The sequence below is a fragment of the Somniosus microcephalus genome, chromosome 28 (genome assembly GCF_052327205.1).
Source record: "Somniosus microcephalus isolate GS21.2 chromosome 28, FLI_Smic_1.0, whole genome shotgun sequence".
Lineage (NCBI taxonomy): Eukaryota > Metazoa > Chordata > Chondrichthyes > Squaliformes > Somniosidae > Somniosus > Somniosus microcephalus.
In genome coordinates this window covers 35,300,013-35,325,087 of record NC_141014.1, presented here as the reverse complement: position 1 = coordinate 35,325,087, position 25,075 = coordinate 35,300,013, and the positions used below count along the sequence as shown (strand labels likewise).

The following is a 25,075-nucleotide window of genomic DNA, read 5'->3' as shown; positions in this document are numbered from 1 at the left end:
TTTCACTTTTAGTGACACCAACTTTTCATTTCCAATTTTTTTTAACTAACAGCAAGTTGTCAAACTGCCCTGGTGGGATGTGAACTCACATCCTCTGGATAACTAGTCCAGTAACATAGCCATTACACTTAACGTTCCAATATCTTAAGTTGTTGCTACTGCCAAATCTTGGGGTTCTGATTTCACACTTTTAAAATGACTAGGCCCATTAAATTCAAACAGGACAAACAGGACTAGTTGGGCCGAATGGCCTGTCTCTGTGCTGTGAGACCAAGTGACCACCTTATATTGTGGTTAAACCTCTCCGCCTCTCCGCCCCTCTTTTCTCCTTTTAAGTTACTCCTTAAAACCTACCTCTTTGACCAAGCTTTTGGTTATTTGCTTATGTGGCTCGGTGTCAAATTTTTTGTCTTATATTGCTGCTGTGAAGTGTCTTGGGACTTTTTACTACTTTAAAGGCGCTTTATAAATACAAGTTGTTGTTGTTGTTATCTCTGACTTCTTGCGGTGGCGCTGTTGTTGGGCGCTGCAGCACTGACTCCTCCCGGCCGCGGGGCGGCGCTGCAGCACTGACTCCTCCCGGCCGTGGGGTGGCGCTGGCGGGCACTGACTCCTCCCGGCCGTGGGGCGGCGCTGGCGGGCACTGACTCCTCCCGGCCGCTGTTTTCCGTTGGGGAGCCGGTTACCAGGGAGACCGCCGAGAGTTCACGCCCCCTGCCTCGTTGCGATTGGCTAGCTCGCCTAGGCAACAAACCCGGAGGGGGTTTTGATTGGTGGAGCGGACTGTCCCTCAAGCACGGCGGCGGCTCCGATCCTCATCCTTCGACGCGCTGTGAGGATTTTATTTCGATTCTTTTTTTTCTCCCAAAAACTTTATTTCCGAAAGGGCGCCGTGAGAACCGTTTTCTCTTTATGTCTGTCCTGGGGGTAAGGTTGGTTGGCTCAGCAGCCTGGCTGGTGCTGGACATGGGCAGAGCAGCTGGGGGAGGGGCAAAGGTCAGGGGCTGGGGGTCATAGAATGGGGTTGGGGCAAAAGTCAGGGTTGGGGTCACGGTCTGGCAATAGGGTCACGGACTGGGGGCGGGGTCACGGACGCGATGGGGTCACGGACTGGGGTTGGGGGTCACGGACTGGGGTTGGGGGACACGGACTGGGGTTAAGGGTCATGGACTGGGGTTGGGGGTCACGGACTGGGGTTGGAGGTCACGGACTGGCGATGGGGTCACGGACTGGGGTTGGGGGTCACGGACTGGGGTTGGAGGTCACGGACTGGGGTTGGAGGTCACGGACTGGCGATGGGGTCACGGACTGGGGTTGGGGGTCACAGACGTGGGTTGGTTCACAGACGTGGGTTGGGGTCACGGACTGGGGTTGGGGGTCACGGACTGGGGTTGAGGGTCACGGACGTGGGTTGGGGGTCACGGACGTGGGTTGGGGTTCACGGACTGGGGTTGGGGGTCACGGACTGGGGTTGGGGGTCACGGACTGAGGTTGGGGGTCACGGACGTGGGTTGGGGTTCACGGACTGGGGTTGGGGTCACGGACTGGGGTTGGGGGTCACGGACTGGGGTTGAGGGTCACTGACTGGGGATCGGGGTCACGGACTGGGGTTGAGGGTTATGGTCTGAGGTTGGGGTCATGGACTGGTGATGGGGGTCATGGACTAGAAATGGAGCCATGGTCTGGCAGGGCTGTGTACTGGTGATGGGTGAAATGGTCTGCTGGGGTGTGGACTGACAATAGGGCTCATGGATGATCTGGTGGTTGGGGGGATGGTCTGGTGGTTGGGGGGATGGTCTGGTGGGGATGTGGTCTGACAATGCAGCCATCGACTGGCAGAGGAGGTCATTGCCTTCTGGCTTGAGATGGCTGTTTGCTTTGCTGCTGATGCAAATTCATTGAAAACCTTAATTAATGCCTCCTCAAGACTCAGAGCTAAGGCACAAAATACGGTTTGTGTTTGTGAGCATGTTGCAGTGTCCCTTCCTCCACATGCAGGCCTTATTCCCACATTACAACAGTGACTACACTTCAAAAAGTACTAAATTGGCAGTAAAGCGCTTTGAGACGTCCGGTGGTCGTGAAAGGCGCTATATAAATGCAAGTCTTTTATTTCAACAAATGATACATTGGAAAAGAATTCTCCAGAAAATGAGTCCACTACAGTTTTCTGTATCGACAGCAACATCATCAACAGCCTATATTTGTTTAGCGCTTTTCACATACAAAATAACCCAAGGCATATTAGGGGATAATAAGAAAGAGCTTGCATTTATATAACATGAATTCAGGATGTCGCAAAGTGCTTCACAGTCAAGTACTTCTGAAATACAGTCACTGTTGTAATGTCATTGAAGGCCTGGGAGAAATGATAAGTATTAAGATTTTTAAAGGAAGCTAGAGAGGCAGAGGGGCCTCGGCAGAGAGTTAAAGGGAGCAGCGCCAAGGTAGATGAAAACTCTGCCAGGGAGAGAAGGCAGTGCACAAGAGGCCAGAGTCCGAAGACTGAAAGGTGTAGGGCAGAAAGTAACTGGAGGAGATTGCACAGGTAGAGTGGAGTGAATCTGTAGAGGAATTTGAAAGAAAGAAAGACTTGCATTTATATAGCTCCTTTAGCAACCTCCAGACGTCTCAAAGCGCTTTACAGCCAATGAAGTACTTTTTGAAGTGAAGTCACTGTTATAATGTGGGAAACGCAGCAGCCAATTTGCGCACAGCAAGCACCCACAAACAGCAATGTGATAATGACCAGATCATCTGTTTTAGTGATTTTGATTGAGGGATAAATATTGGCCCCAGGACACCGGGGAGAACTCCCTTGCTCTTCTTCAAAATAGTGGCCATGGGATCTTTTACATCCACCCGAGAGAGCAGACGGGGGCCTCGGTTTAACGTCTCATCCGAAAGACGGCTCCTCCGACAGTGCAGCGCTCCCTCAGCACGGCACTGAAGATAAGCATTTTAAATTGAATACGTTGGGTAACAGGGAGTTGGCAAGGATGGCAGTGATGAACAAGTTGGAGTCTACGGAGTGTGGATAAAGCAAGGACAGCATTGGAATAATTGCGTTGGAGGTGACACAAGCATGGATAAGGGCTTCAACCGAGGAGCCCGCGTGGAATGGGGCCAGAATCTGGCTGTAGCAGGGTCTACAACCACTGCAGTGTAGCACTTCCGCAAGCCCCACTGTTGACAGTAAAAATTCAATGAACAATTTTATTATTTTTAACACTGAAGCCTATGTAATTGCTTGTTCATTGATTGTTTGCACAGGTTTGGGGCCAATTAAATAGTAAATGGCTCTCACACCACCCATAGCAATGCTGAGTGCCAGGGATGAAGAGACATCCCTTGTGTCCAGCGTTACTATGGCACAAATGGCAGGAAATATGCCAGACGTTGTATCTTTGCATGTTATTACAATAGGCTTGCCTGTTTATGGACATGTGTTGTATGTTCCCCCATCACGTCCAGAGGGAAATTTTAGAAACCGCAGGGGCAAGTGGGGAGCTGGTGGATTGCCTCCCGCTGCATTCACTGCCCCAGTCACTCAACTTATGCTGGCATAATCCAGGTCGAAAATCTAGGCTGTGTTTTGAAAATGTAGATTAAAGGCGGATATGTTCATGAATTACAGATCAGGTTTCCACCCCTGCAACAGTACCGAAACGGCTCTAATCAAAGTCACAAATTATATCCTTTGTGACTGTGACAAAGGTAAAGTATCCCTCCTTGTTTTACATAGAAAACATAGAAACATAGAAGATAGGAGCAGGAGTAGGCCATTCGGCCCCTCGAGCCTGCTCCGCCATTTAATGAGATCATGGCTGATCATCCAAATTCAGTACCCTGTCCCTGATTTCTCCCCATATCCCTTGATCCCCTTAGCCTTAGCCTTTCTTGACTTGTCTGCAGCCTTTGACACGGTTCACCACTCCATCCTTTTCCAACGCCTCTCCACCGTCGTCCGGCTGGGTGGGACTGCACTCGCCTGGTTCCATTCTTATCTATCTAATCGGAGCCAGAGAATCACCTGCAACGGCTTCTCTTCCCACTCCCGCATCGTTACCTCTGGTGTCCCCCAAGGATCTATCCTTGGCCCCCTCCTAATTCTCATCTACATGTTGCCCCTTGGCGACATCATCCGAAAACACAGCGTCAGTTTCCACATGTACGCTGACGACACCCAGCTCTACCTCACTACCTCTTCTCTCGACCCCGCCACAGTCTCTAAATTGTCAGACTGCTTGTCCGACATCCAGTTCTGGATGAGCAGAAATTTTCTCCAATTAAATATTGGGAAGACCGAAGCCATTGTTTTCTGTCCCCGCCACAAACTCCGTTCCCTAGCCGCCGACTCCATCCCTCTCCCTAACATCTGTCTGAGGCTGAACCACACTGTTCGCAACCTTGGTGTCAGATTTGATTCTGAAATGAGCTTCCGACCACATATCGGCAGCATAACTAAGACCACCTACTTCCACCTCCGTAACATCGCCCGTCTGTGCCCCTGCCTCAGCTCATCCGCTGCTGAAACCCTCATCCATGCCTTCGTTACCTCTAGACTTGACTATTCCAACGCACTCCTGGCTGGCCTCCCACATTCCACCCTACATAAACTTGAGGTCATCCAACACTCTGCTGCCCGTGTCCTAACTCGCACCAAGTCCCGTTCACCCATCACCCCCCATGCTCGCTGACCTACATTGGCTCCTGGTTAAGCAGCGCCTCGATTTCAGAATTCTCATCCTTGTTTTCAAATCTCTCCATGGCCCTCGCCCCCTTCCTATCTCTGTAATCTCCTCCAGCCCCACAACCCCCCCAAGTCCAAAGATGTGCGGGTTAGGTTGATTGGCTATGATAAATTGACCCTTAGTGTTCAGGGGATTAAATATGTGGGGATACGGTGGGATATGTGTTGGTGTAGGGGTTACGGGGATCGGGTGGGATATGTGTCGGTGCAGGCTCGATGGGCCGAAATGGCCTCTATCTGCACTGTGGGGTTTCTGTGATATCTGCGCTCCTCCAATTCTGCCCTCTTGAGCATCCCTGATTATAATCGCTCCACTATTGGTGGCCGTGCCTTCTGTTGCCTGGGCCCTAAACTCTGGAATTCCCTGCCTAAACTCCTCCGCCTCGCTACCTCTCTTCCCTCCTTTAAGACACTCCTTAAAACCTACCTCTTTGACCAAGCTTTTGGTCACCTGCCCTAATTTCTCCTTATGTGGCTCGGCGTCAAATGTTTTGTCTTCTAATACTCCTGTGAAGCACCTTGGGACTTTTTACTGCATTAAAGTCTCTATATAAATACAAGTTGTTGTTGTTGAATCGCACGGTGCATTTCACCTTCTAACAATATGTTCGGAAATTCAGTAAAATTATGGGAAGGACTCAACCTTTTTTACATCCAGAATGATGTCCGTTCAATCTCCAGGACATCAGTATTTGTTGTAGCTGATTGTGTGGATAATAGCTGTGACTGATGGAGATGGGAGTTGCATCTGACAGCATTGTGACTGAGGAGAGGAACGAAAGTCACAGATGTGTTGAGTCAGCATCAGATAGAAAGGAGATAGCGTTCTTACCTACTGCAGAATGCTTTTCATAGCCAGTGATTGAAATTTAAAACTGTGGAGAATAAAATTAGAAACTTGGCTCTTTATAACTTAATTGATGCAGTGTTGCGATGAATTTAATGTAATTGTTTTTTCTATTCCTCAGTCCAGTAGAAGAGATGACTGCCAGTGGGACTGGGGAGGGGTTTGGAGCAGTGACCTGGTGGGGGTTCAGCCCAGCAATGGATTTCCAAATGAAAGGTGAGTGTGATTTGAAAATCTCAACTAAAGTTAAACGTAGTAACTCATTTTTTTCTTTAAACTCTCCCATCATTTCGGCATTGCAACTGAGTTTATGGAAGTGATTTTTTTTAAATTCGCTTATGGGATGTGGGCGTCGCTGGCAAGGCCCAGCATTTATTGCCCATCCCTAGTTGCCCCTTGAGAAGGTGGTGGTGAGCCGCCTTCTTGAACCGCTGCAGTCCGTGTGGTGAAGGTGCTCCCACAGTGCTGTTAGGGAGGGAGTTCCAGGATTTTGGCCCAGCGACGATGAAGGATCGGCCGATATATTTCCAAGTCAGGATGGTGTGTGACTTGGAGGAGAATTGGAGGTGGTGGTGTTCCCATGCGCCTGCTGCCCTTGTCCTTCTAGGTGGAAGAGGTCGCGGGTTTGGGAGGTGCTGCCAAAGAAGCCTTGGCGAGTCGCTGCAGTGCATCTTGTAGATGGTACACGCTGCAGCCACGGTGCGCCGGTGGTGGTGGGAGTGAATGTTTAAGGTGGTGGATGGGGTGCCAATCAGACGGGCTGCTTTGTCCTGGATGGTGTCGAGCTTCTCGAGTGTTGCTGGAGCAAGTGGAGAACATTCACACTCCTGACTTGTGCCTTGTAGATGGGGGAAAGGCTTTGGGGAGTCCGGAGATTGTCAGTTGTTGTCAGGGTTGAGTGGCGGGACTGCCTGTCACTTAACTTTGCCTGTCTCGTTGTAGTGGTGTTGTTTAGGGCCTGTGGTAGCTAGGTCCAGATTGTGATGAAGGAGCAGCACACGAAATGCAGGCAAAACCTGTTTCATCTGCTTCCTGTTACAAGCGCTCATCGGCGTTTTAAAATCAATTCATATCGTAAGGGGCAGAGTAGGAGCAATGGAGTGGGGTTAGGAATATTTTAAAATGAGTGTTTACTCCAGTTCAGAGTGGCGTCTTGAGATGTGTGTACGTCTTTGGAAGATTTTGCGGGGATTGAGGAACAGGGCCAGGCTGGGAATATTTATATTTAGAAGGAAAATCCCTATCCAAAAGAACATAAGACGGAGGAGCAGGAGTCGGTCATTCGGCCCCTCGAGCCTGCTCCGCCATTCAATAAGATCACGGCTGGTCTGATCTTGGCCTCAACTCCACTTCCCTGCCCACTCCCCGTAACCCTCGACTCCCTTATCGTTCAAAAATCTGTCTATCTCCACCTTGAATATATTCAATGACTCGGCCTCCACAGCTCTCTGGGGAAGAGAATTCCAAAGATTCACGACCCTCTGAGAGAAGAAATTCCTCCTCATTTCCGATTTAAACGGGTGCCCCCTTATTCTGAAATTATGCCCCCTAGTTCTAGATTCCCCCACGAGGGGAAACACCCTCTCAGCATCTACCCTGTCGAGCCCTTTCAGAATCTTATATGTTTCAATAAGATCCCCTCTCATTCTTCTAAACGCCAATGAGTGTAGGCCCAACCTGCTCAACCTTTCCTCATAAGACAACCCCCTCATCTCAGGAATCAACCTCGTGAACCTTCTCTGAACTGCCTCCAATGCAAGTATATCCCTCCTTAAATAAGGAGACCAAAAAAGCAGATGATGAAGTCAGAAAAGTGGGGTTACTAGAATACAACATGGAAGAGAAAAAGGAAATGGATTGGAAAGAGCTGTGGGTGTGGACCCATTGGACCTGTCGCCATAGGACCTTTGAGCCGGAGAGATGACGACACACCGATTTTAATAATATATAGATGATCTTTTAGCTGGACTAATTTGCATGCTTTGCAGACAGTAGATTCGAGAGAAGTCAAATGCCTGGCTTCCAAGCTGAAATCTAAAGTGTGTTCGAGTTTAATAATGGTTCAATGCTGTGTTCTGCCATCACACTATAATCAATGATACTATAGTCACGAGTGCTTCTACTCATTTGGTTTTGAGTAGGTGCGGTGAATGCACCAGAGTATTCTGATAATGAGTTTATTCAGTAAAGTAGTCGTCATAATGGGAGCAACAGTGCATTCATTTACCATCAGCAACGCCTGCAAACTATACTTGGAGAGACACATCATGTGAGATCCAGAGCTTATAAAAGCCTTTGAAGTCACAGGCCTAAAAATTCGGTTTCTTTGCGCCTCCCGATTCTTCTTCATTTTCTCCTGTTGCAGGCTCGTGTAGCAAAGCAACTAGCGCCTGGGGGCGGCATCGCCAATGCCCCCTGCGAAATTCAGCGGGAGGTTAGCGGCGGCGGTAACCGTTAGCGCCCCACTGCGCCGCCGACGATGACGTCAACGACGTGCGCAGCGCCCCGCTCGCGCCCGGGCCATGAGCTTCGGTAGTGCCCCCCTATCTTACCGCCGGACGCTATGTCCGACGGGGTCAGGGGGGCCGTACCTGCGGCCGGGACGGCGCTAATTAAAGGGAAGGTGTCGGGCGGCTATTTTTGTTGCTGGCCACCAGCCAGCACCTGCCCCCGTTGCCGTCCCCGGCCTCCTGAGCAGACCCCCCCCCCCCCCGCGGAGTGCAGGCTGCGCTCCGTGAGTCTGGCACTTCTCTCGAGTGCCGGGCTCTTTTGCCGGCACTCCCGATCCCCGGTGGCCTGGCTGGGCCCCGGGTCGCGGTGCGCTAGGCCCCTCCCCTTTAATAAGGGGAGGAAGGCCTGCAGTACCATGGCGCGACGTGCCGCAGAGCGGCAGATTCCCTCGCAGCGCCCCAAGAGGGAGGTGGGGCGCTTCCAGTAGCACCCCACTTCCTTCTTGGGGCGCTACAGGTGAATTTCGGCCGCGGGGGTGCTAATTTTTTCAGGGCGCTTAAAGTAGCACCCCGTCAAAGTTAGCACCCCAAGGGAGGTGCGGCTCAATTTTTTCCCTGTAGAGTCATAATGGCACAGAAGGAGGCCATTCGGCCCATCAAATCCGTGCCAGGAAGCAACGCAGGAAAAAGCATGATTGTGGTTTAGATTAATCGGCAGTAATTTTACTAAAATAAATGGTCTGGGGAAACGACGTTTTAGAGCACCAGTGTACTTTGTAGCAGCACTGATGTGACACAAGTGTGACCTTCCGACTTCATTCTCAAATGAAGTGGGGAGAAAATAGGAAGGGTTCTTATCATCAGAAGTGATTTTAAAGAATAATGCCTGCTTAAAATTCACCTCTACCCAACTCTTCTAATTGCATCTAGTGTAATCTTGGCAGGTTTAACTGTTACAATGGAGACTCTGAGCTCAAGCGAAGATAACGTCCCCGAACTGAATATTCTCATGGTTGGTGCTGGTGACAGCCGACATCTCTTAACAACTATCTGCCAGGCTCACCGCTGGCCACGGAGAAAGATTAATGTAAGTCAAGGACGAGAAGACAGCAGAATCTTTGTTTGATTTTATTTTTCCTTCCTTCCTCTCCTGAAAGTATTGATTCTTGCTGAAATATCAGTCCACTGATGCTGACTGCCTCGGCAGTGAGTGTCATCGGGCTATTTGACTCCAGAAGCTGAGCCAATCTTTTTTCTCGCCCATTGTTCACACACGTGTCAGCCGTGGCTCAGTGGGCCGCACTCTCGCCGCTGAATCAGCAGGTTGTGGGTTCATCGTTCCCACTCCAGGGACTTGAGCACAAAACTCTAGGCTGACGCTCCCAGTGCAGTACTGAGGGAGTGCTGCACTGTCGGAGGTGCCGTCTTTCGTATGAGACATTAAACCGAGGCCCCGTCTGCCCTCTCAGTTGGACATAAAAGATCCCACGGCTCTATTTCGAAGAAGAGCAGGGGGAGTTCTCCCCGGTGTCCTGGGGCCAATATTTATCCCTCAATCAACATTACTAAAACAGATGATCTGGTCATTATCACATTGCTGTTTGTGGGAGCTTGCTGTGCACAAATTGACTGCTGCATTTCCTACATTACAACAGAGACTACACCTCAAAAAGTGCTTCATTGGCTGTAAAGCGCTTTGGAACATCCAGTGGTCGTGAAAGGCGCTATATAAATGCAAGTCTTTCTTTTCTTTTTTGCATATTTTCTCTTTTCTTCTCTTGTGCCCTTCTGCATTGTTTCACTACTTTTCCCACGTGGATTCTGCTCTGTCTTGCTTTCTAATGATTTTGCGCTCTCGTTGTCTCCTGCTTTCTGTTGCTCATCTGCTTCCTCCGCACTTTCATGCTATCCCTCGTGTTTTCTCTCCGGTGGTCGTGAAAGGTGCTATATAAATGCAAGTCTTTCTTTCTTTGATGTGCACTTTCCAATGAGGCTTCAGTCTCTCGCTAACGAGGAATGGGAACACTGGATTTTTCTTTTCTCGCCCTCCCTGGCCCAAGATACTGAGGCCAACTGTAGTGGCTGTCATGAATCTCATCATTCATGAAGAAATAACTCATGAAGTAACACTGGGCGGCCAGCTGGTGGCGCCATCCAAGGAGTATAAATACTCGGGCGTGGGCCCAGCTTGCTCAGGATGTTTCTGTAACCAGGAACTAGTGATGTAACTAGAATCTCATGGTTGTGAAAGAGTTGATTAAAGCCTTGTTTTATACTCAAACCAAGCACTCAGTACTCTTTTTACATCAGTGGTGTTGATGTGGGAGAATACAATTACAGGAAACTCTTTGGTATCCGGCACCGACGGGACCGGCGTGTTGCCGGTTGATCAAAAATTCCGGATGACGGAGAGGGTTATCTACTGAGGCTATTTTTAACAAAGAAAAATAAAAAAAATCAAGCAATGTGCAGTATACAGTAAATGGGTACTCACCTACAGAATGTTGTGTTAAATGGATGGTGGAAGATGCTTGATCAAGTACAGTACTGCCAGTTGAGGGTAATGCAATGCAATGACTACCGGCAGCGTGGGAGACACACAGTACCCCTGTAAAATGGCGGATCAGAAGAGACTACCGGCAGCGCGGGAGAGTCAGTCTCCTGTTACAGGGGTATTGAGGTGTTCCGACTTCCAACAGCGCCAAGAAGCCGAGTAGTGGCAGTTTGGAGAACTACCCCCACTGACTAACTCGGCCACCGCGGGAGACTCGGACTCGGACTCGGCAACACTGCCGGTTATTGAGGTGTTGTTTTCGGAGTGAGAATTTTGCCGGTTAATAGAGAATTCCGGATATTTAGGTGCCGTTTAAACGAGAGTTTCCTGTAGTGGCCAACTTAGCCTGCTCCTATCTCGCTTCCTGTTGTGGACAGTCACAGTGGTCTTGGTGAGGACTGCAGCCTGGGGCATCCCTCATGGCTGAAGGGGATAGTCTTAAGGTGCGCTGACCCTAAAGAAAACACGTAGGGGCAGTGTTCCTCCTAAGCTGCGTGTGAGCTGGGCTGCGCAGTAATCTGGAAGGTCGGTCACAAGCTTATCCATCTGAAATACCGCGCATGCGCAGAAAATTAAAGAGGACGCCCATTGAAATAAACAGGCCGCGCAGAACAAAGACAATTTAATGGGAATATTGCATGTCGGGGTACAGGCAGAGAACAGAGACCCCCCCACATATCAATATTTCCATTTAATGGAGCTCATTTCTTTAAATATCTTTTTGCTGACTTGGATAGCAAACTGGTTGGCAGACAGGAAGCAAAGAGTTGGAATAAACGGGTCTTTTTCCGAGTGGCAGGCAGTGACTAGTGGGGTACCGCAGGGATTGGTCCTAGGACCCCAGCTATTCACAATATATATTAATGATCTAGACGCGGGAACTAGATGTAATATCTCCAAGTTTGCAGACGACACAAAGCTGGGTGGGCGTGTGTGCTGTGAGGAGCATGCCGAGAAACTCCAGTATGATTTGGACAGGTTGGGTGATTGGGCAGAAGCATGGCAGATGCAGTACAATGTGGATAAATGCGAGGTTATCCACTTTGGTGGCAAAAACAGGAAGGCAGATTATTATCTGAACGGCAATAGATTGGGAGAAGGGGAAGTGCAACGAGACCTGGGTGTCCTTGTGCACCAGTCGCTGAAGGTAAGCATGCAGGTGCAGCAGGCGGTTAAGAAGGCAAATGGTATGTTGGCCTTCGTAGCGAGAGGATTCGAGTACAGGAGCAAGGATGTCTTGCTGCAGTTGTACAGGGCCTTGGTGAGACCACATCTTGAGTATTGTGTGCAGTTTTGGTCGCCTTATCTGAGGAAGGATGTTCTTGCCATGGAGGGAGTGCAGTGAAGATTCACCAGACTGATACCTGGGATGACAGGAATGACGTATGAGGAGAGATTGGGTCGATTGGGCTTATACTCGCTGGAGTTTAGAAGACTGAGAGGGGATCTCATTGAAACTTATAAAATTTTAACAGGACTAGACAGACTAGATGCAGGAAGGATGTTCCCGATGGTCGGGGGAGTCCAGAACCAGGGGTCACAGTCTAAGGATAAGGGGTAAGCCATTTAGGACAGAGATGAGGAGGAATTTCTTCACCCAGAGTGGTGAACCTGTGGAATTCTCTACCACAGAGGGCAGTGGAGGCCAATTCATTAAATATATTCAAGAAGGAGTTAGATATATTTCTTAAGGCTAAAGGGATCAAGGGACATGGGGAGAAGACAGGGACAGGGTACTGAGTTTGGATGATCAGCCATGATCGCACTGAATGGCAGAGCAGGCTCGAGGGGCCGAATGGCCTACTCCTGCTCCTATCTTCTATGTTTCTATGCTGGTACATTTTTAGATGATGTTTAACAGTGAGCGGTAATATGCTGCTATTTATATTTTACAATCAAACTTGCTGTAGATTGACATTTTTATCACTTCCTTATGCCAGTTCTACATTGCGGAGAATAACTTGGAGCTGATAGGCCGACATCTCCTTTTTCTCACCCTTGCTCTGGAACCCCCAGGACAGATGGGTTTACAAGGTATAGGCTTATTTCCTACTCTTAATGTAAAAATGCACCAAAGAGCACCCTCCTAATTCTCCAGTTGTAGTGCTTTCCTTTATTTTACGTTCTTTTTTAAACAATTGTCAATCTCTTGACCGCCTTTGTCTTCCTTTTCCCTGCAGAAAAGAGTGAACTCCTGCTTGAGTTGTTTGGTAATAGCCTGATACGGAGTCAGACTGCCGCCTACCTGCAGGACAAGGCTGACCTCTTCATCCGCTACGTAACGGACCTTGATTACCTTCACAAGAAACTGCCAATGGTTGACGTGTCTGGCCTGAAGGTAGGAAGCTAGTATAGTCACTAGTAGTATGATAGCAAAATACAGGAAACTTTGTGATATCCGGCACCGACGGGACCGAGCTGTTGCTGTCCCATCAAAACTGCCGGACAAACCAACGCTAATGTTAAAAGATACGGAGCTTTTGAGCTCCGTATCTAGCAACAATCCCTGTTGCTTAGCAACAGCTTTTAAACAGTCGGCCGTACCTTGTTCAGCTAGACCTTGCAGAGCCTGACTGGTGAAAAAAAAGCAACGAAAAGAAAAAAAACCTAACGAAACGGCTCCTGATTTTTGCCGGTGGATCGAGCATTCCGGACAGTTAACCTCCGGATAAACCAAAGTTTCCTGTACTGCGGATGCTGGAAATCCGAAATAACAACAGAAAACGCCGGATGGCGGGGGCGTCCAGAACCAGGGGTCGCAGGCTAAGGATAAGGGGTAAGCCATTTAGGACTGTGAGGAGGAGGAATTTCTTCACCCAGAGAGTGGTGAACCTGTGGAATTCTCTACCACACAAGGCAGTTGAGGCCAATTCATTAAATATATTCAAGAAGGAGTTAGATATATTTCTTAAGGCTAAAGGGATCAAGGGATATGGGGAGAAGGCAGGGACAGGGTACTGAGTTTGGATGATCAGCCATGATCTCATTAAATGGCGGAGCAGGCTCGAGGGGCCGAATGGCCGACTCCTGCTCCTATCTTCTATGTTTCTATGAAAAACTCAACAGGCCAGGGCAGCATCCGTGGAGAGAGAGAAACGGAGTCAACGTTTCAGGTCGAAGACCCCTTTCGTCGGAACTGGAAAAAAAAAGCAGGAAATAGAAAGCAGGTTTAGGGGCTGGGAAAAGGGGGAGGGGATGAAAGAACAAAAGGGAAGGTCAGTGATAGGATAGAAAGCAGGAGAGATTAAGAGACATTGAGAGACATTAAGAGATATTCAAGGCGAGAGGAGGTGGTAATGGGGCAGGTTAAGGAACAAAGGATGGCTCTAGATGGGGTGTGAATTGCGCTGGCAGAGTGAAGGACAGCTGGCACGTGGGAGGGAAGGAGAAAAACAAAGAAGAAAATAAGCATTAGTGCCTTGTTCTCACACAAGTCCAAGCATATGAAAGGCAACAGTTCTTTTAATGTTACAACACAGTAAAAGGGGTTTATTTTCCATCCAGATGTTGTTCATTGATGTCTCATGGAACCATAACGTTAGCAATATATTTTTTTAATTCCTCGTTTCACATGATTTAAACATGATAAATGACCCGCGTCCGCATGTGGCGCTGACTGAAATGTAAGCATCCCCATACCGTTGCCTAAGTAATCCTTGATCAATTTGGACTTGCTTCGTTTAGCTAATTGCCTGTGACATTTTTGCTAAATTTATTGTTCGACTTCGCGTCTCCAAGGTGCAATATCTGTAGGAGTGAGCAGATCTGGAGACAGACCAGAAGCAAATGGTACAAAGTCAAAATGCTGCGGATGCGGGTAAATCTGAAATAAAAAACAGAAAATGCTGGAAACACTCAGCAGGCCAGGCAGCATCGGCGGAGAGAGAGAAACAGAGTTAACGTTTCAGGGCGATGACCTTTCGTGACGAAAGGTCATCGGCCTGAAACGTTAACTCTGTTTCTCTCTCCACAGATGCAGCCTGACCAGAAATAGATGATGTTGTATATACATACATGTAAATGTGCAAATGTCTCCTGAGCAGGCTTTCCATGTGACATTAGCCATTTGGACAACAATGGGCCTGCAGGTCAGTACTGTTTGGTTTCCTCTCTCTCATTGTCCCTCTCTTTCCCAAGCCTGTGGAGGTTGCATTGACCGTAGCCGTGTTTACTTCCTACCCCTTCTCTTAGCAACTGGCTCTGTTCCACTAGTGCATACAGGTGGGTGCTGTTAATGACTTATTCACTCCACCCTCCCCTGGCTGGCTGTGAGCTTTCTGCAAGCCCCTGTGGGCTGGCAATCTGATCGTCATTCGCACGACCAGCTTTCCCGGGCTCCTGCAGTAGCTCCCATTGTAAACCCCGTGACTAATGGGATCTCATTGAAACTTATAAAATTCTAACAGGACTAGACAGACTAGATGCAGGAAGGATGTTCCTGATGGCAGGGGAGTCCAGAACCAGGGGTCACAGCCTAAGGATAAGGGGTAAGCCATTTAGGACTGAGATGAGGAGGAATTTCTTCACCCAGAGAGTGGTGAACCTGTGGAATTCTCTACCACAGAAGGCAGTTGAGGCCAATTCATTAAATATATTCAAGAAGGAGTTAGATATATTTCTTAAGGCTAAAGGGATCAAGGGCTATGGGGAGAAAGCAGGGACAGGGTACTGAATTTGGATGATCAGCCATGATCGCATTGAATGGCGGAGCAGGCTCGAGGGGCCGAATGGCCTACTCCTGCTCCTATCTTCTATGTTTCTATGTTTATTTTGTTCACGCTAAATTAGTGGCTTATGTAGCTCATTCCGGTAATTCCAATTCCCTTTAGCATCAGAATTACATCCTTTGGATGCAACACTCACAAGCTTGAGCATGTTGCTCTAGAGAGGGTACAGAGGAGATTTACAAAGATGTTGTCAGGACTGGAGAATTTTAGCTATGAGGGAAGATTGGACAGGCTGGCATTGCTTTCTTTGGAACAGAGGAGGCTGAGGTGTATAAAATTAAGAGGGGCCTAGACAGAGTGGATAGGAAGGACCTATTTCCCTTAGCAGCGAGGTCAATAACCAGGGGGCATAGATTTAAAGTAATTGGTCGGAGGTTTAGAGGGGAGTTGAGGAGAACTTTTTTCACCCAGAGGGTGGTGGGGGTCTGGAACTCACTGCCTGAAAGGGTGGTAGAGGCAGAAACCCTCATCACATTTAAAAAGTACTTGGATATGCACTAGAAGTGCCGGAACCCACAGGGCTACGAACCAAGAGCTGGAAAGTGGGATTAGACTGGAGAGCTCTTTTTCAGCCGACGCAGACACGGCGGGCCGAATGGCCTCCTTCTGTGCCGTAAATATCTATGATTCTATGATACAAGTTATCCACGGTGTCACTAGTTGTACGCTGCCATGGCTTCCAGTGGCAGGCGTACCTCAGTCCTGCTTGTAGGCGTTACTAGCGCTATATGAACCTTAAGATAAGATTCTTGAGGTTTGATACTGTGGTCCAAAAGTTGTTTAACAGGTCCTTTCCAAAGTATATGAATTCTTGTAAGAGTTTGATTTTCAATTTTAAAACTCTTTTTCGCACCTTCTTGCAGTTTAAAGAGAGAGACCAGTTGGAAGCTACTTTTAAATTCTGGAGGAATCCGGATCAAAAGGTGTTTCAGATCAGTAAGATGTGGGATTTACGAAACAGGCAATACTTGGGCAACCGATATGACTCTAAGCAAGGAGCCTATGACTGGGACTTGCATATGAAATTGTATGATCGAGGGGTAAGTATTCGCGCTCACGGGGTGAGTGCTGCAGCATTTCAATATGTTCTCCATTTGTCATGAATTAAAACCAGCTAAGATATTTGGTAATGAGAAGACATAAAATTCTCTCACTGAGGTGGGTGGTAGACTATATTAAAATAAGCTTTCGATGTTTAAAACCTGGGTTTAAATCAAATTACAGCACAGGAAATGAAGGTCCCTTTCTCTGAGTTTTTCAGTGTGTTAAAAACAGTAATCTACAGCTTCAGCAGATTGATAATGCAACGCGGCCAAAATACTTGCTGAATTAATTCAAATGTTAGAAGCCTTTTAGGTGATGCACTTTTGTCGTAAGCAAAGCATCGCTGCAATACGACTGAATAAAATATGCCCCATATTTCTAATCTGGATGTTGAGGTGGATTTGGACGATCATAGTAATGACATTGACAAATTAGGACACTTTGGAAAGCAGGGAACTGAAGTTGGTTAGAGCGTTGGATGTCCTCTGCAGTACAGGCTGAGGAGTTGGGAGACACGAAACTGAGGCGTTACGGCGCCCCGACTGCTGGGAGGATGTGATCTCAGAATGACAATTTACATAGGCAGCTTCCATTATACATTTGGACACAGGATAGCACTCAAATGGCAAATGTTGACACCAGCAATGTGTGCAGACCCAATACGATAGCAAAATACTGCGGATGCTGGAAATCCGAAATAACAACAGAAAACGCTGGAAAAACTCAGCAGGCCAGGGCAGCATCCGTGGAGAGAGAAACAGAGTTAACGTTTCAGGTCGAAAACCCTTCGTCAGAACTGAGAAAAAAAAGCAGGAAATGATACAGATTAAAAGGCCAGTTTGGGGGCCGGGAAATGTGGGAGGGGATGAAAGATCCACACAATGTTCCCTCTTCATTTTTTTTCCGTGCGTGGTCCCTTTAACTGGCTGCGCGGTCCATTCAAATTTCTTCCACGTAAAAGCCGATGAGCGGCCTGCGCGGGGGCCTCCAGACCGCGGCTGCGCAGCTTAGCGGAAACGTTGGTGCGGACCTAAGATTTTTAATCTCCTGTGGCACTTTGCACGGGGAACCAAAACCAAGTATACTCTTCAGGTGAGGAAATATTAGAAGCTGGGGAATAATTGGGCCAGGGCGCACAGACATATTTGAGCCTCTATTTTAAAGTAGTAGATTTTATCCTTATTATGTTTCCATTATAAATTGCTATATGGGGACGATCTTGCTGAAAGCATTCTTCCCCACAGGCCTTTTTTCTCATTTTATTAGGACTGAGTCATAAATGACCGTCATTGTGCTGTCAAGATTCTTCATAATTTTCTCCTGTTGCAGGCTCGTGTAGTAAACAATCGACAGTACTACCAGTGGCGAGATAAAGGCTTGGCATTTGAGGCCCGTGAGGGCTTGTATGATGTTCCTAACAAGTCTCTGGCTTCTGGGCTGCTGATGAATTACGTACGTTCAGCTACAAGTCAAGCATCTGTTTTTGTATAATTTGTGTAATATTGTAAATGTCATAAATTTAGGTGGAAAAGAAAGGGATATATTCGTAACTTTTAGATAAAGGGCGAGCTCTTATTGGCGTTGGTAAAGGGGAGCAATGTTCCAACCATGAGCTTTAGACAAGGACGATAGCAATTCAGGTAAGGTGACCTGAAAGAATTGGGTCAGTCGTACTTCCGGCCCATCACCGAAGGTGCTTATTTTTCATGTGATCACATTTTCCAGTTCCCTTCATGCGCAGCCCCTTGAAACGTATAAAATTCTGACAGGGCTGCACAGACTGGATGCAGGGAGGATGTTTCCCCTGGCTGGGGGGGTCTAGAACGAGGGGTCACAGTCTCAGGATACGGGGTAGGACATTTAGGACTGAGATGAGGAGAAATTTCTTCACTCAGAGGGTGGTGAACCTGCGGAATTCTCTACCACAGAAGGCTGTGGAGGCCAAGTCACTGAATATATTGAAGAAGGAGATAGATAGATTTCTAGACACAAAAGGCATCAAGGGGTATGGGGAGAGAGCAGGAATATGGTGTTGAGATAGAGGATCAGCCAAGATCATATTGAATGGCGGAGCAGGCGCGAAGGGCCGAATGCCGACTCCTGCTCCTATTTTTCTATGTCTCTAAGGAAGGGAATCAGGTGCGTGTTTTCCTTCAGCTCCACTTCCTCGATAACACACAATTATGTGTGTGCGCGTGCATGCGTGCCCACACACGCACAAACACACACCCATTGGGTGAGGCTGAGTTGTGGGGGAAATCGAGAAAAGGTGGCCACCGTGAAAGAAGGAAAAAGAATTTCCTTTGTGATTGTCTTGCTGTCTAATTTCCCTGGGGCGAGGAGGCCGGGTGAGAGGAAAAGGAGACGGTGAGAAAGAAATAAAGAAAGACTTGCATTTATATAGCACTTTTCACAACCACCGGACCTAGGAAACGCAGCAGCCAATTTGCGTACAACAAGCTCCCACAAACAGTAATGTGATAATGACCAGATCATCTGTTTTACAGGAAACTCTCGATTTACCGGCACCCAAACAACCGGAAATCTCGGTTAACCCCCGGCAAAATTCAGGAGTAGGTTCAGTTAAGTTTTTCTTCATATTAGTGGCCGTTCCTGGATCTGTGGCTGTGTAATCGGGGGTTTCTGCACTTGTTGCTAAGCAACAGGGACGCTTGGTCTGTGGCCGGGGTTCCTGCGGCTGTTGCTAAGCAACAGGGAAGCCTGGATTTGTTGCTGTGTACGGAGCTCTCGTACCTTTTAACTATACCTCTCTGTAATCCGGTCCCGTCGGTGCCGGATGAAAAAGAGTTTCCTGTACTGATGTTGATTGAGTGATAAATATTGGCCCAGGACACCGGGGAGAACTCCCCCTGCTCTTCTTTGAAATAGTGGCCTTAGGATCTTTTACGTCCACCTGAGAGAGCAGACGGGGTCTCGGTTTAACGTCTCATCCGAAAGACGGCACCTCTGACAGTGCAGCGCTCCCTCAGTACCGCGCTGGGAGTGTCAGCCTAGATTTTTGTGCTCAAGACTCTGGAACGGGACTTGAACCCACAAGTTTCTGACTCAGTGGCGAGGGTGCTACCCACTGAGCCACGGCTGACAGAGTCATACAGAAAGAGAGGCAAAAACCGAGAGGCACACAGAGCGTGAAATCATACAGAAAAAAAAGAGGAGACCAATGGAAAGAAAGACTCACCGAAATAGTGAGGGAAAAAAATCTGAAATGATAAACGGATGACAAGAATAAATAGTGTGACCGCCATAGCGAGTGTGAGTGAAAGAGTGGAGGACAAGTGAAAAGTCAGAGAAAGTGAGACAGACAGCATTAAAGAGTGGGAGACAAGCAGAGAGACAGTGACAGGAAGTAAGCAACAGAAATGTTATTTTTATCTGTGAGCGTTGTTAGCAGAGACTCATTCATTTCCCTGAATGCCTTATGAAGATTGCACTGTCTTCCTGCAGAAAGGAGAGAAGGTTCCTACCCGCGGTTACTGGGGAGATATTGTCACGAGTCCATACATTGCATTCGGAATTGTAACTGAAGAGCAATCCCTTCTAAAGACAGCAAATGGCATCCATGTTAAGGTAACAAATCAACCCGTCTGTTTTACAGCCATTATGACAAACTGTTCACTTTAGCAATCTCTTAGCGAGTGAAGAATCCTGATAAAGGACCCTGAGATCTACATGGTATTTAAGTATTTACAAACCCTGCTCCAGGAGTTGTATTAAAGAGAATGCGAGTCTCGCCTCCTGCTGCGCCAGTGTAACATTTCCATTTCCCAGGCTTCAATGTGTTCCCTATCTGAATGAGATCGAAAGAAAGACTTGCATTTATATAGCACCTTTCACAGCCACCGGACATCCCAAAGCACTTTACAGCTAATGAAGCACTTTTTGAAGTGTAGTCGGTGTTGTAATGTAGGAAACGCGGCAACCAATTTGTGCACAGCAAGCTCCCACAAACAACAATGTGATAATGACCAGATAATCTGTTTTAGTGATGTTGATTGAAGGATAAATATTGGCCCCAGGATACCGGGGAGAACTCCCCTGCTCTTCTAAGAAATGGTGCCATGATTGAGACTAGAATTCACTGAATTTCATCTGCCTAGGATTAAGATAATAACTGCTTAAGGCATACCTGCATTGATGCACATAATTAGGGCATTTAGTACATAACAATGGAAACATATGTAAAAAAAAATTGATCATGTTTCTTTTCTGTAGACAGCACAGGATATCTCTCAATACAACATAACCGCCTTCCTCCACGAGCTGGTTGCTAAGGAGAGATATGTACTGCTGCCACCAACAGAACAGGCCATCTTGCGTGAGCTTACAGAAGAAGAGGAGGAAGCCGAGATGGTGAATGACCCTTCTAATATAAACGACGAACCGACCCTTAAAAGTGAACAGCCAGGGATTGTGATAGAGGAGGGAACGGTGAAGCAAAACAATGAGGTGGATGACACCGGGGCCGATGGAGGCCGCAGTACAGCTGAATATGGTATGGTTTACAGAAAAACTCAGGGGAGGGGATCAAACACAGAACACTCATCCAGTGGCTGGTTCCTGTCAATAATTAGTTGTTATCTTTGGCTTACACAAGTTGCATATTGAACGGGTGCCAACAGATTGGAGGAAGACACCATTCCCTATTTGTCGACCCTCGTATATCCCGGGGTTGGCCCGAGACATCAGTAGAGGAAAAGTCCCCAAAACATCTGTCGCTCCTATGGCTTATTTCTGACTTCATGGTACTGACCCTGGGTAAAAGCACTTCCTTGCATACTGTAAAATCATATCCACGTTCACACGCACTCACCTTGTTTCCAGAATCTGATTGGCAAGAAGGTTTGTTTTTTGTGATTATTTTAACAGCGTTAGACATCTCCGGTTTCCGTGTGTCGGCTTGGGTAGATGCAAGAAAATTCAGTTACTTAACTTTTTCTCTCTCCTCGCTCAGATTACCTCCCCCTGCCTGATGTGAAGATTCATTTCCTACCATTAAACTGTGTAACAGAGCTTCATAAGAAGAGCAACTACAGCAACCTATTTAATGTGATCTACTTCTCCTGCAGGTGAACCGGAGACTTTCTGTATGTGCGTTTCATTCCTCTGTATATGTGTGTTGCAAACGCCTTTGTTTCAATAGCTCCATTAATGTCTATCGTGTCAGCTGTGGCTCAGTGGGCAGCGCTCTCGCCTCTGAGTCAGAAGGTTGTGTTTTCAAGTCACACTCCAGAGATCTGAGCACAAAAATCTAGGCTGACACTCCCGGTGCCGTGCTGAGGGAGCGCCGCACTGTCGGAGGTGCCGTCTTTCGGATGAGACATTAAACCGAGGCCCCGTCTGCCCTCTCAGGTGGACGTAAAAGATCCCACTGCCACTATTTCGAAGAAGAGCAGGGGAGTTCTCCCCGGTGTCCTGGGGCCAATATTTCTCCCTCAATCAACATCACTAAAACAGATTATCTGGTCATTATCACATTGCTGTTTGTGGGAGCTTACTGTGCGCAAATTGGCTGCTGCGTTCCCTACATTACAACAGTGACTACACGTCAAAAAGTACTTCATTGGCTGTAAAGAACTTTGGAACATCTGGTGGTCGTGAAAGACGCTATAGAAATGCGAGTTTCTTTTTTGCATATTTCCTCTTTTTTTCTCTTGTGCCCTTCTGCATTTTCACTACTTTTCATGTGGATTCTGCTCTGTCTTGCTTTCTAATGATTTTGTGCTCTCGTTGTCTCCTGCTTTCTGTTGCTGTTCTGCTTCCTCCGCACTCTCGTGCTATCTTTTGTGTTTTCTCTCTGTCTGTAATTTTATTCTTATTTTTTTCCCCCAGTATGGTTCACCAGCTGAAACCAGAGGTGAAGCAGATTGTCGCTCCACACGCAACTCTAATTGTGGAATTAGCAAAGTAAGTTTTTCGCGGCTTCTGATATGTCACTTAAATGGTCCTTACGCTGATCGCAGACAGGATTTTAAGCCCCGCTCCACTTCCTTGCTGTGCTTTGGTGAGTTTCAATTGAAGGTGTCTTTTTTTTGTCAGTACTGTATCTGACACATGCAGAAACCCATCACTGATTTAAGGGTCTTCACACAGGTAGTGCCGCTATTCGCCCAATATGTCGAGCACTGTCTCTGCCCATGGCGACACACCTCATTTACCCAAGTCCAGAGAGCTTAGGTACAGGTCGACACAATCAAGGCTTAATGCACTAAAGTACTGCTAGAATTTAAATATCTACAATCAAGCAGCCTACCAGCATAGAGCATTGGTACGTTTCCGCTGCTCATTCAGCAAGGATCACCCTATTACAGCATTGGTGTCAAGGGCTACTTGCGGAGGGTACTGAAGCTCCATGGGGCATGCTGTAGTCAGGAGGATGGTGGCAGTGCACTGACATTATACAGTGAGCTGTGCTACAAACTAAGTTGCTCATGAATACCTGGGGGGAAAAATTCAGTTGTTTGCGCCGCCCATTAGTGCCTTAAGAGGGCGCCAATTGGGGCGCAAATCAACGAGCGCCCGGGCGCAGCGATGTTTGCGCCACTCGCGAAATTAACTAGACATTTTGTGGCGGTGCTAAACACTTCCGCCACGATCTCCTGCGCCGGCAGATTGTGACGTCAGTCGAGTGCGCAACGCCCCGGTAGCGCCCCGGACCGGATATTGAGTGGCGCCTCCTGCCTTACCGCCTGCCGCAAGCAACGACAGGTTGAGGGGAGCGTTTTGCTGTCAGAAAGGGACTAGGGGGAGCGCTATTTAAAGGCGACCGCTTCCTGCCTTTTTTTGTCGGTGACATTTTTGCACCACGCATTCTGAGAGAGAGAGAGAGAGACTTCTGGAGAGATTCAACGCTGTGTGAAGGAGTTTTGAGTACTGAGCAGCACTTTGCAGGTTCATTTTGATTTGCCCTTCCGTGCTTCACCAGCGCTCTGAGGTAGCGCCTCGCTCCTCAGCGTTTGCGCCTTAAGACAGGTGTGAAGCGCCTGATTTAGCGCTCCAATCACCTCCAGGGGTGATAAAAGCCAAGTTTGCCGTCGGAGGCGATAATTAGCGCCAGGCGCTAATCTTTGCGCACAGCCGGTAACGGCGCCCCAAACGGGGCGATACTGAATTTTTCCCCCCTGATGTCCACCTAGTAAGGCCCCGAAATAAATAGTTCAAACAAAAAAAAAAGTTTGCAGTGAACAGCCACCAGAGCCAGTGTAAATCTTCAACTTATTTCCTAAATATGATAAGAATAATGAGCACTATTTCTCTACAATTTTTATTAGGGTGGCAGGGTAGATGCTGAGAGGGTGTTTCCCCCTGGCTGGAGAGTCTCAAACTACAGGTCACAGTCTCAGGATAAGGGGTCGGCCATTTAGGACTGAGATGAGGAGAAATTTCTTCACTCAGAGGGTGGTGAATCTTTGGAATTCTCTACCCCAGAGGGCTGTGGAGGCTCAGTCGTTGAGTGTATTCAAGACTGAGCAATAGAGTTTTGATCATTAAGGGAATCAAGGGATATGGGGATAGTGCAGGAAAGTGGAGTTGAGGTGGAAGATCAGCCATGATCTCATTGAATGGCGGAGCAGGCTCGAGGGGCCGAATGGCCGACTCCTGCTCCTATTTCTTATGTTCTTATTCAGACTTTGAACAGTTACTGGACAGGGGCAAGTAAAAGAGTTGATTCCTCAGTCTTTGTGGCTTGGTCAGACTGGAGAATAGCGTGTAAAGGTTTGAAGTAAAGTACACCGTGTTTTGTTTCACTAGGTTTATGCTAGATCTGCGGAAAGAACTGATAACCGGGTTTGCCAGCCGTGCGACCGAAATGGCAAAGGAGGCGGGCTTCGTGCCTTTTGGGAACGTGGATGACGAGAAGGATTCGTTTGCACGATTTGAACTAAAGGATGACCCGTAACTTTGATCAACCAGTGTGAGGGCAGAGGATAGCTGAATAGAACAGACGCATCAAACATCTCCGGTACCAAGTACTGATTGTCCTGATGCGTTTAAAACTGGAGGTGACTGCACTGGGACATTCTGCCGGGAGCACATCAGGTCAAAGCACTGGAATATAATTTTTAAAAAACCAACTGAATGGATTGTCATTTCAAGCTTGTGTTGCGATGGAAAATTATTATTTATAACAATTTCTACATCAAAATTTGAAGTTTTTAAAACTAATCTGGAACACTGTATGAAAATGGATTCATTCTGACAGTGACGGTGCAGTCTGAGAACATTTCATTCCAGTTGAAGGCTTCCCTGTTTCCCTCTCAATGTTGACTAAAATTCATTGGGAATAAATGGGTGTCTGAAAGTGTCCCAAGAAATGAATGACCTCACTCTTTTTACACAGGATTACATCGGATATACAGCACAGAAACAGGCCATTCAGCCCAACCAGTCCATTCCGGCGTTTATGCTCCATTCGAGCCTCCTCCAGTCTTTCCTCATCTAACTCTATCAGCGTAACCCTCTATTCCCTTCTCCCTCATAGGCTTGTCCAGCCTCCCCTTAAATCCATCTATACTATTCGCCTCAACCACTCCCTGTGGTAGCGAGTTCCACATTCTCACCACTCTCTGGGTAAAGAAGTTTCTCCTGAATTCCTTATTGGATTTCTTGGTGACTATCTTATATTGATGGCCTCTAGTTATGCTCTTCCCCACAAGTGGAAACATTCTCTCTGTATCCACT

General features: G+C 47.6%; 1 protein-coding gene across 2 annotated transcripts; it reads left to right on the top strand.

Moving 5' to 3' along the window:
- Positions 1-742: 742 nt before the first annotated feature.
- Positions 743-24,698, top strand: dnaaf3l (dynein axonemal assembly factor 3 like). 2 transcript variants are annotated; one of them, XM_085969786.1, is made up of 13 exons: positions 840-927; positions 3,638-3,717; positions 5,722-5,816; positions 8,995-9,137; positions 12,545-12,638; positions 12,785-12,942; positions 16,195-16,371; positions 17,705-17,827; positions 19,841-19,963; positions 20,609-20,888; positions 21,348-21,462; positions 22,226-22,300; positions 24,146-24,698. In XM_085969786.1, the coding sequence occupies exons 3-13, from the start codon at positions 5,735-5,737 to the stop codon at positions 24,291-24,293; spliced, it is 1,518 nt and encodes a 505-aa protein (XP_085825912.1). In that variant the 5' UTR covers positions 840-927; positions 3,638-3,717; positions 5,722-5,734; the 3' UTR covers positions 24,294-24,698. The 2 variants fall into 2 exon arrangements, with proteins under 2 accessions (XP_085825913.1, XP_085825912.1); XM_085969787.1 differs by lacking the exons at positions 840-927; positions 3,638-3,717 and adding an exon at positions 743-832.
- The last annotated feature ends 377 nt before the right edge of the window (positions 24,699-25,075 follow it).

Coding starts and splice junctions, on each gene's coding strand:
- dnaaf3l (XM_085969787.1), top strand. CDS start 5,735: ATGACTGCCAGTGGGACTGGGGAGGGGTTTGGAGCAGTGACCTGGTGG. Junction 12,943..16,194: donor TTGACGTGTCTGGCCTGAAG/GTAGGAAGCTAG, acceptor ACCTTCTTGCAG/TTTAAAGAGAGAGACCAGTT. Junction 21,463..22,225: donor GTGATCTACTTCTCCTGCAG/GTGAACCGGAGA, acceptor TTTTTCCCCCAG/TATGGTTCACCAGCTGAAAC.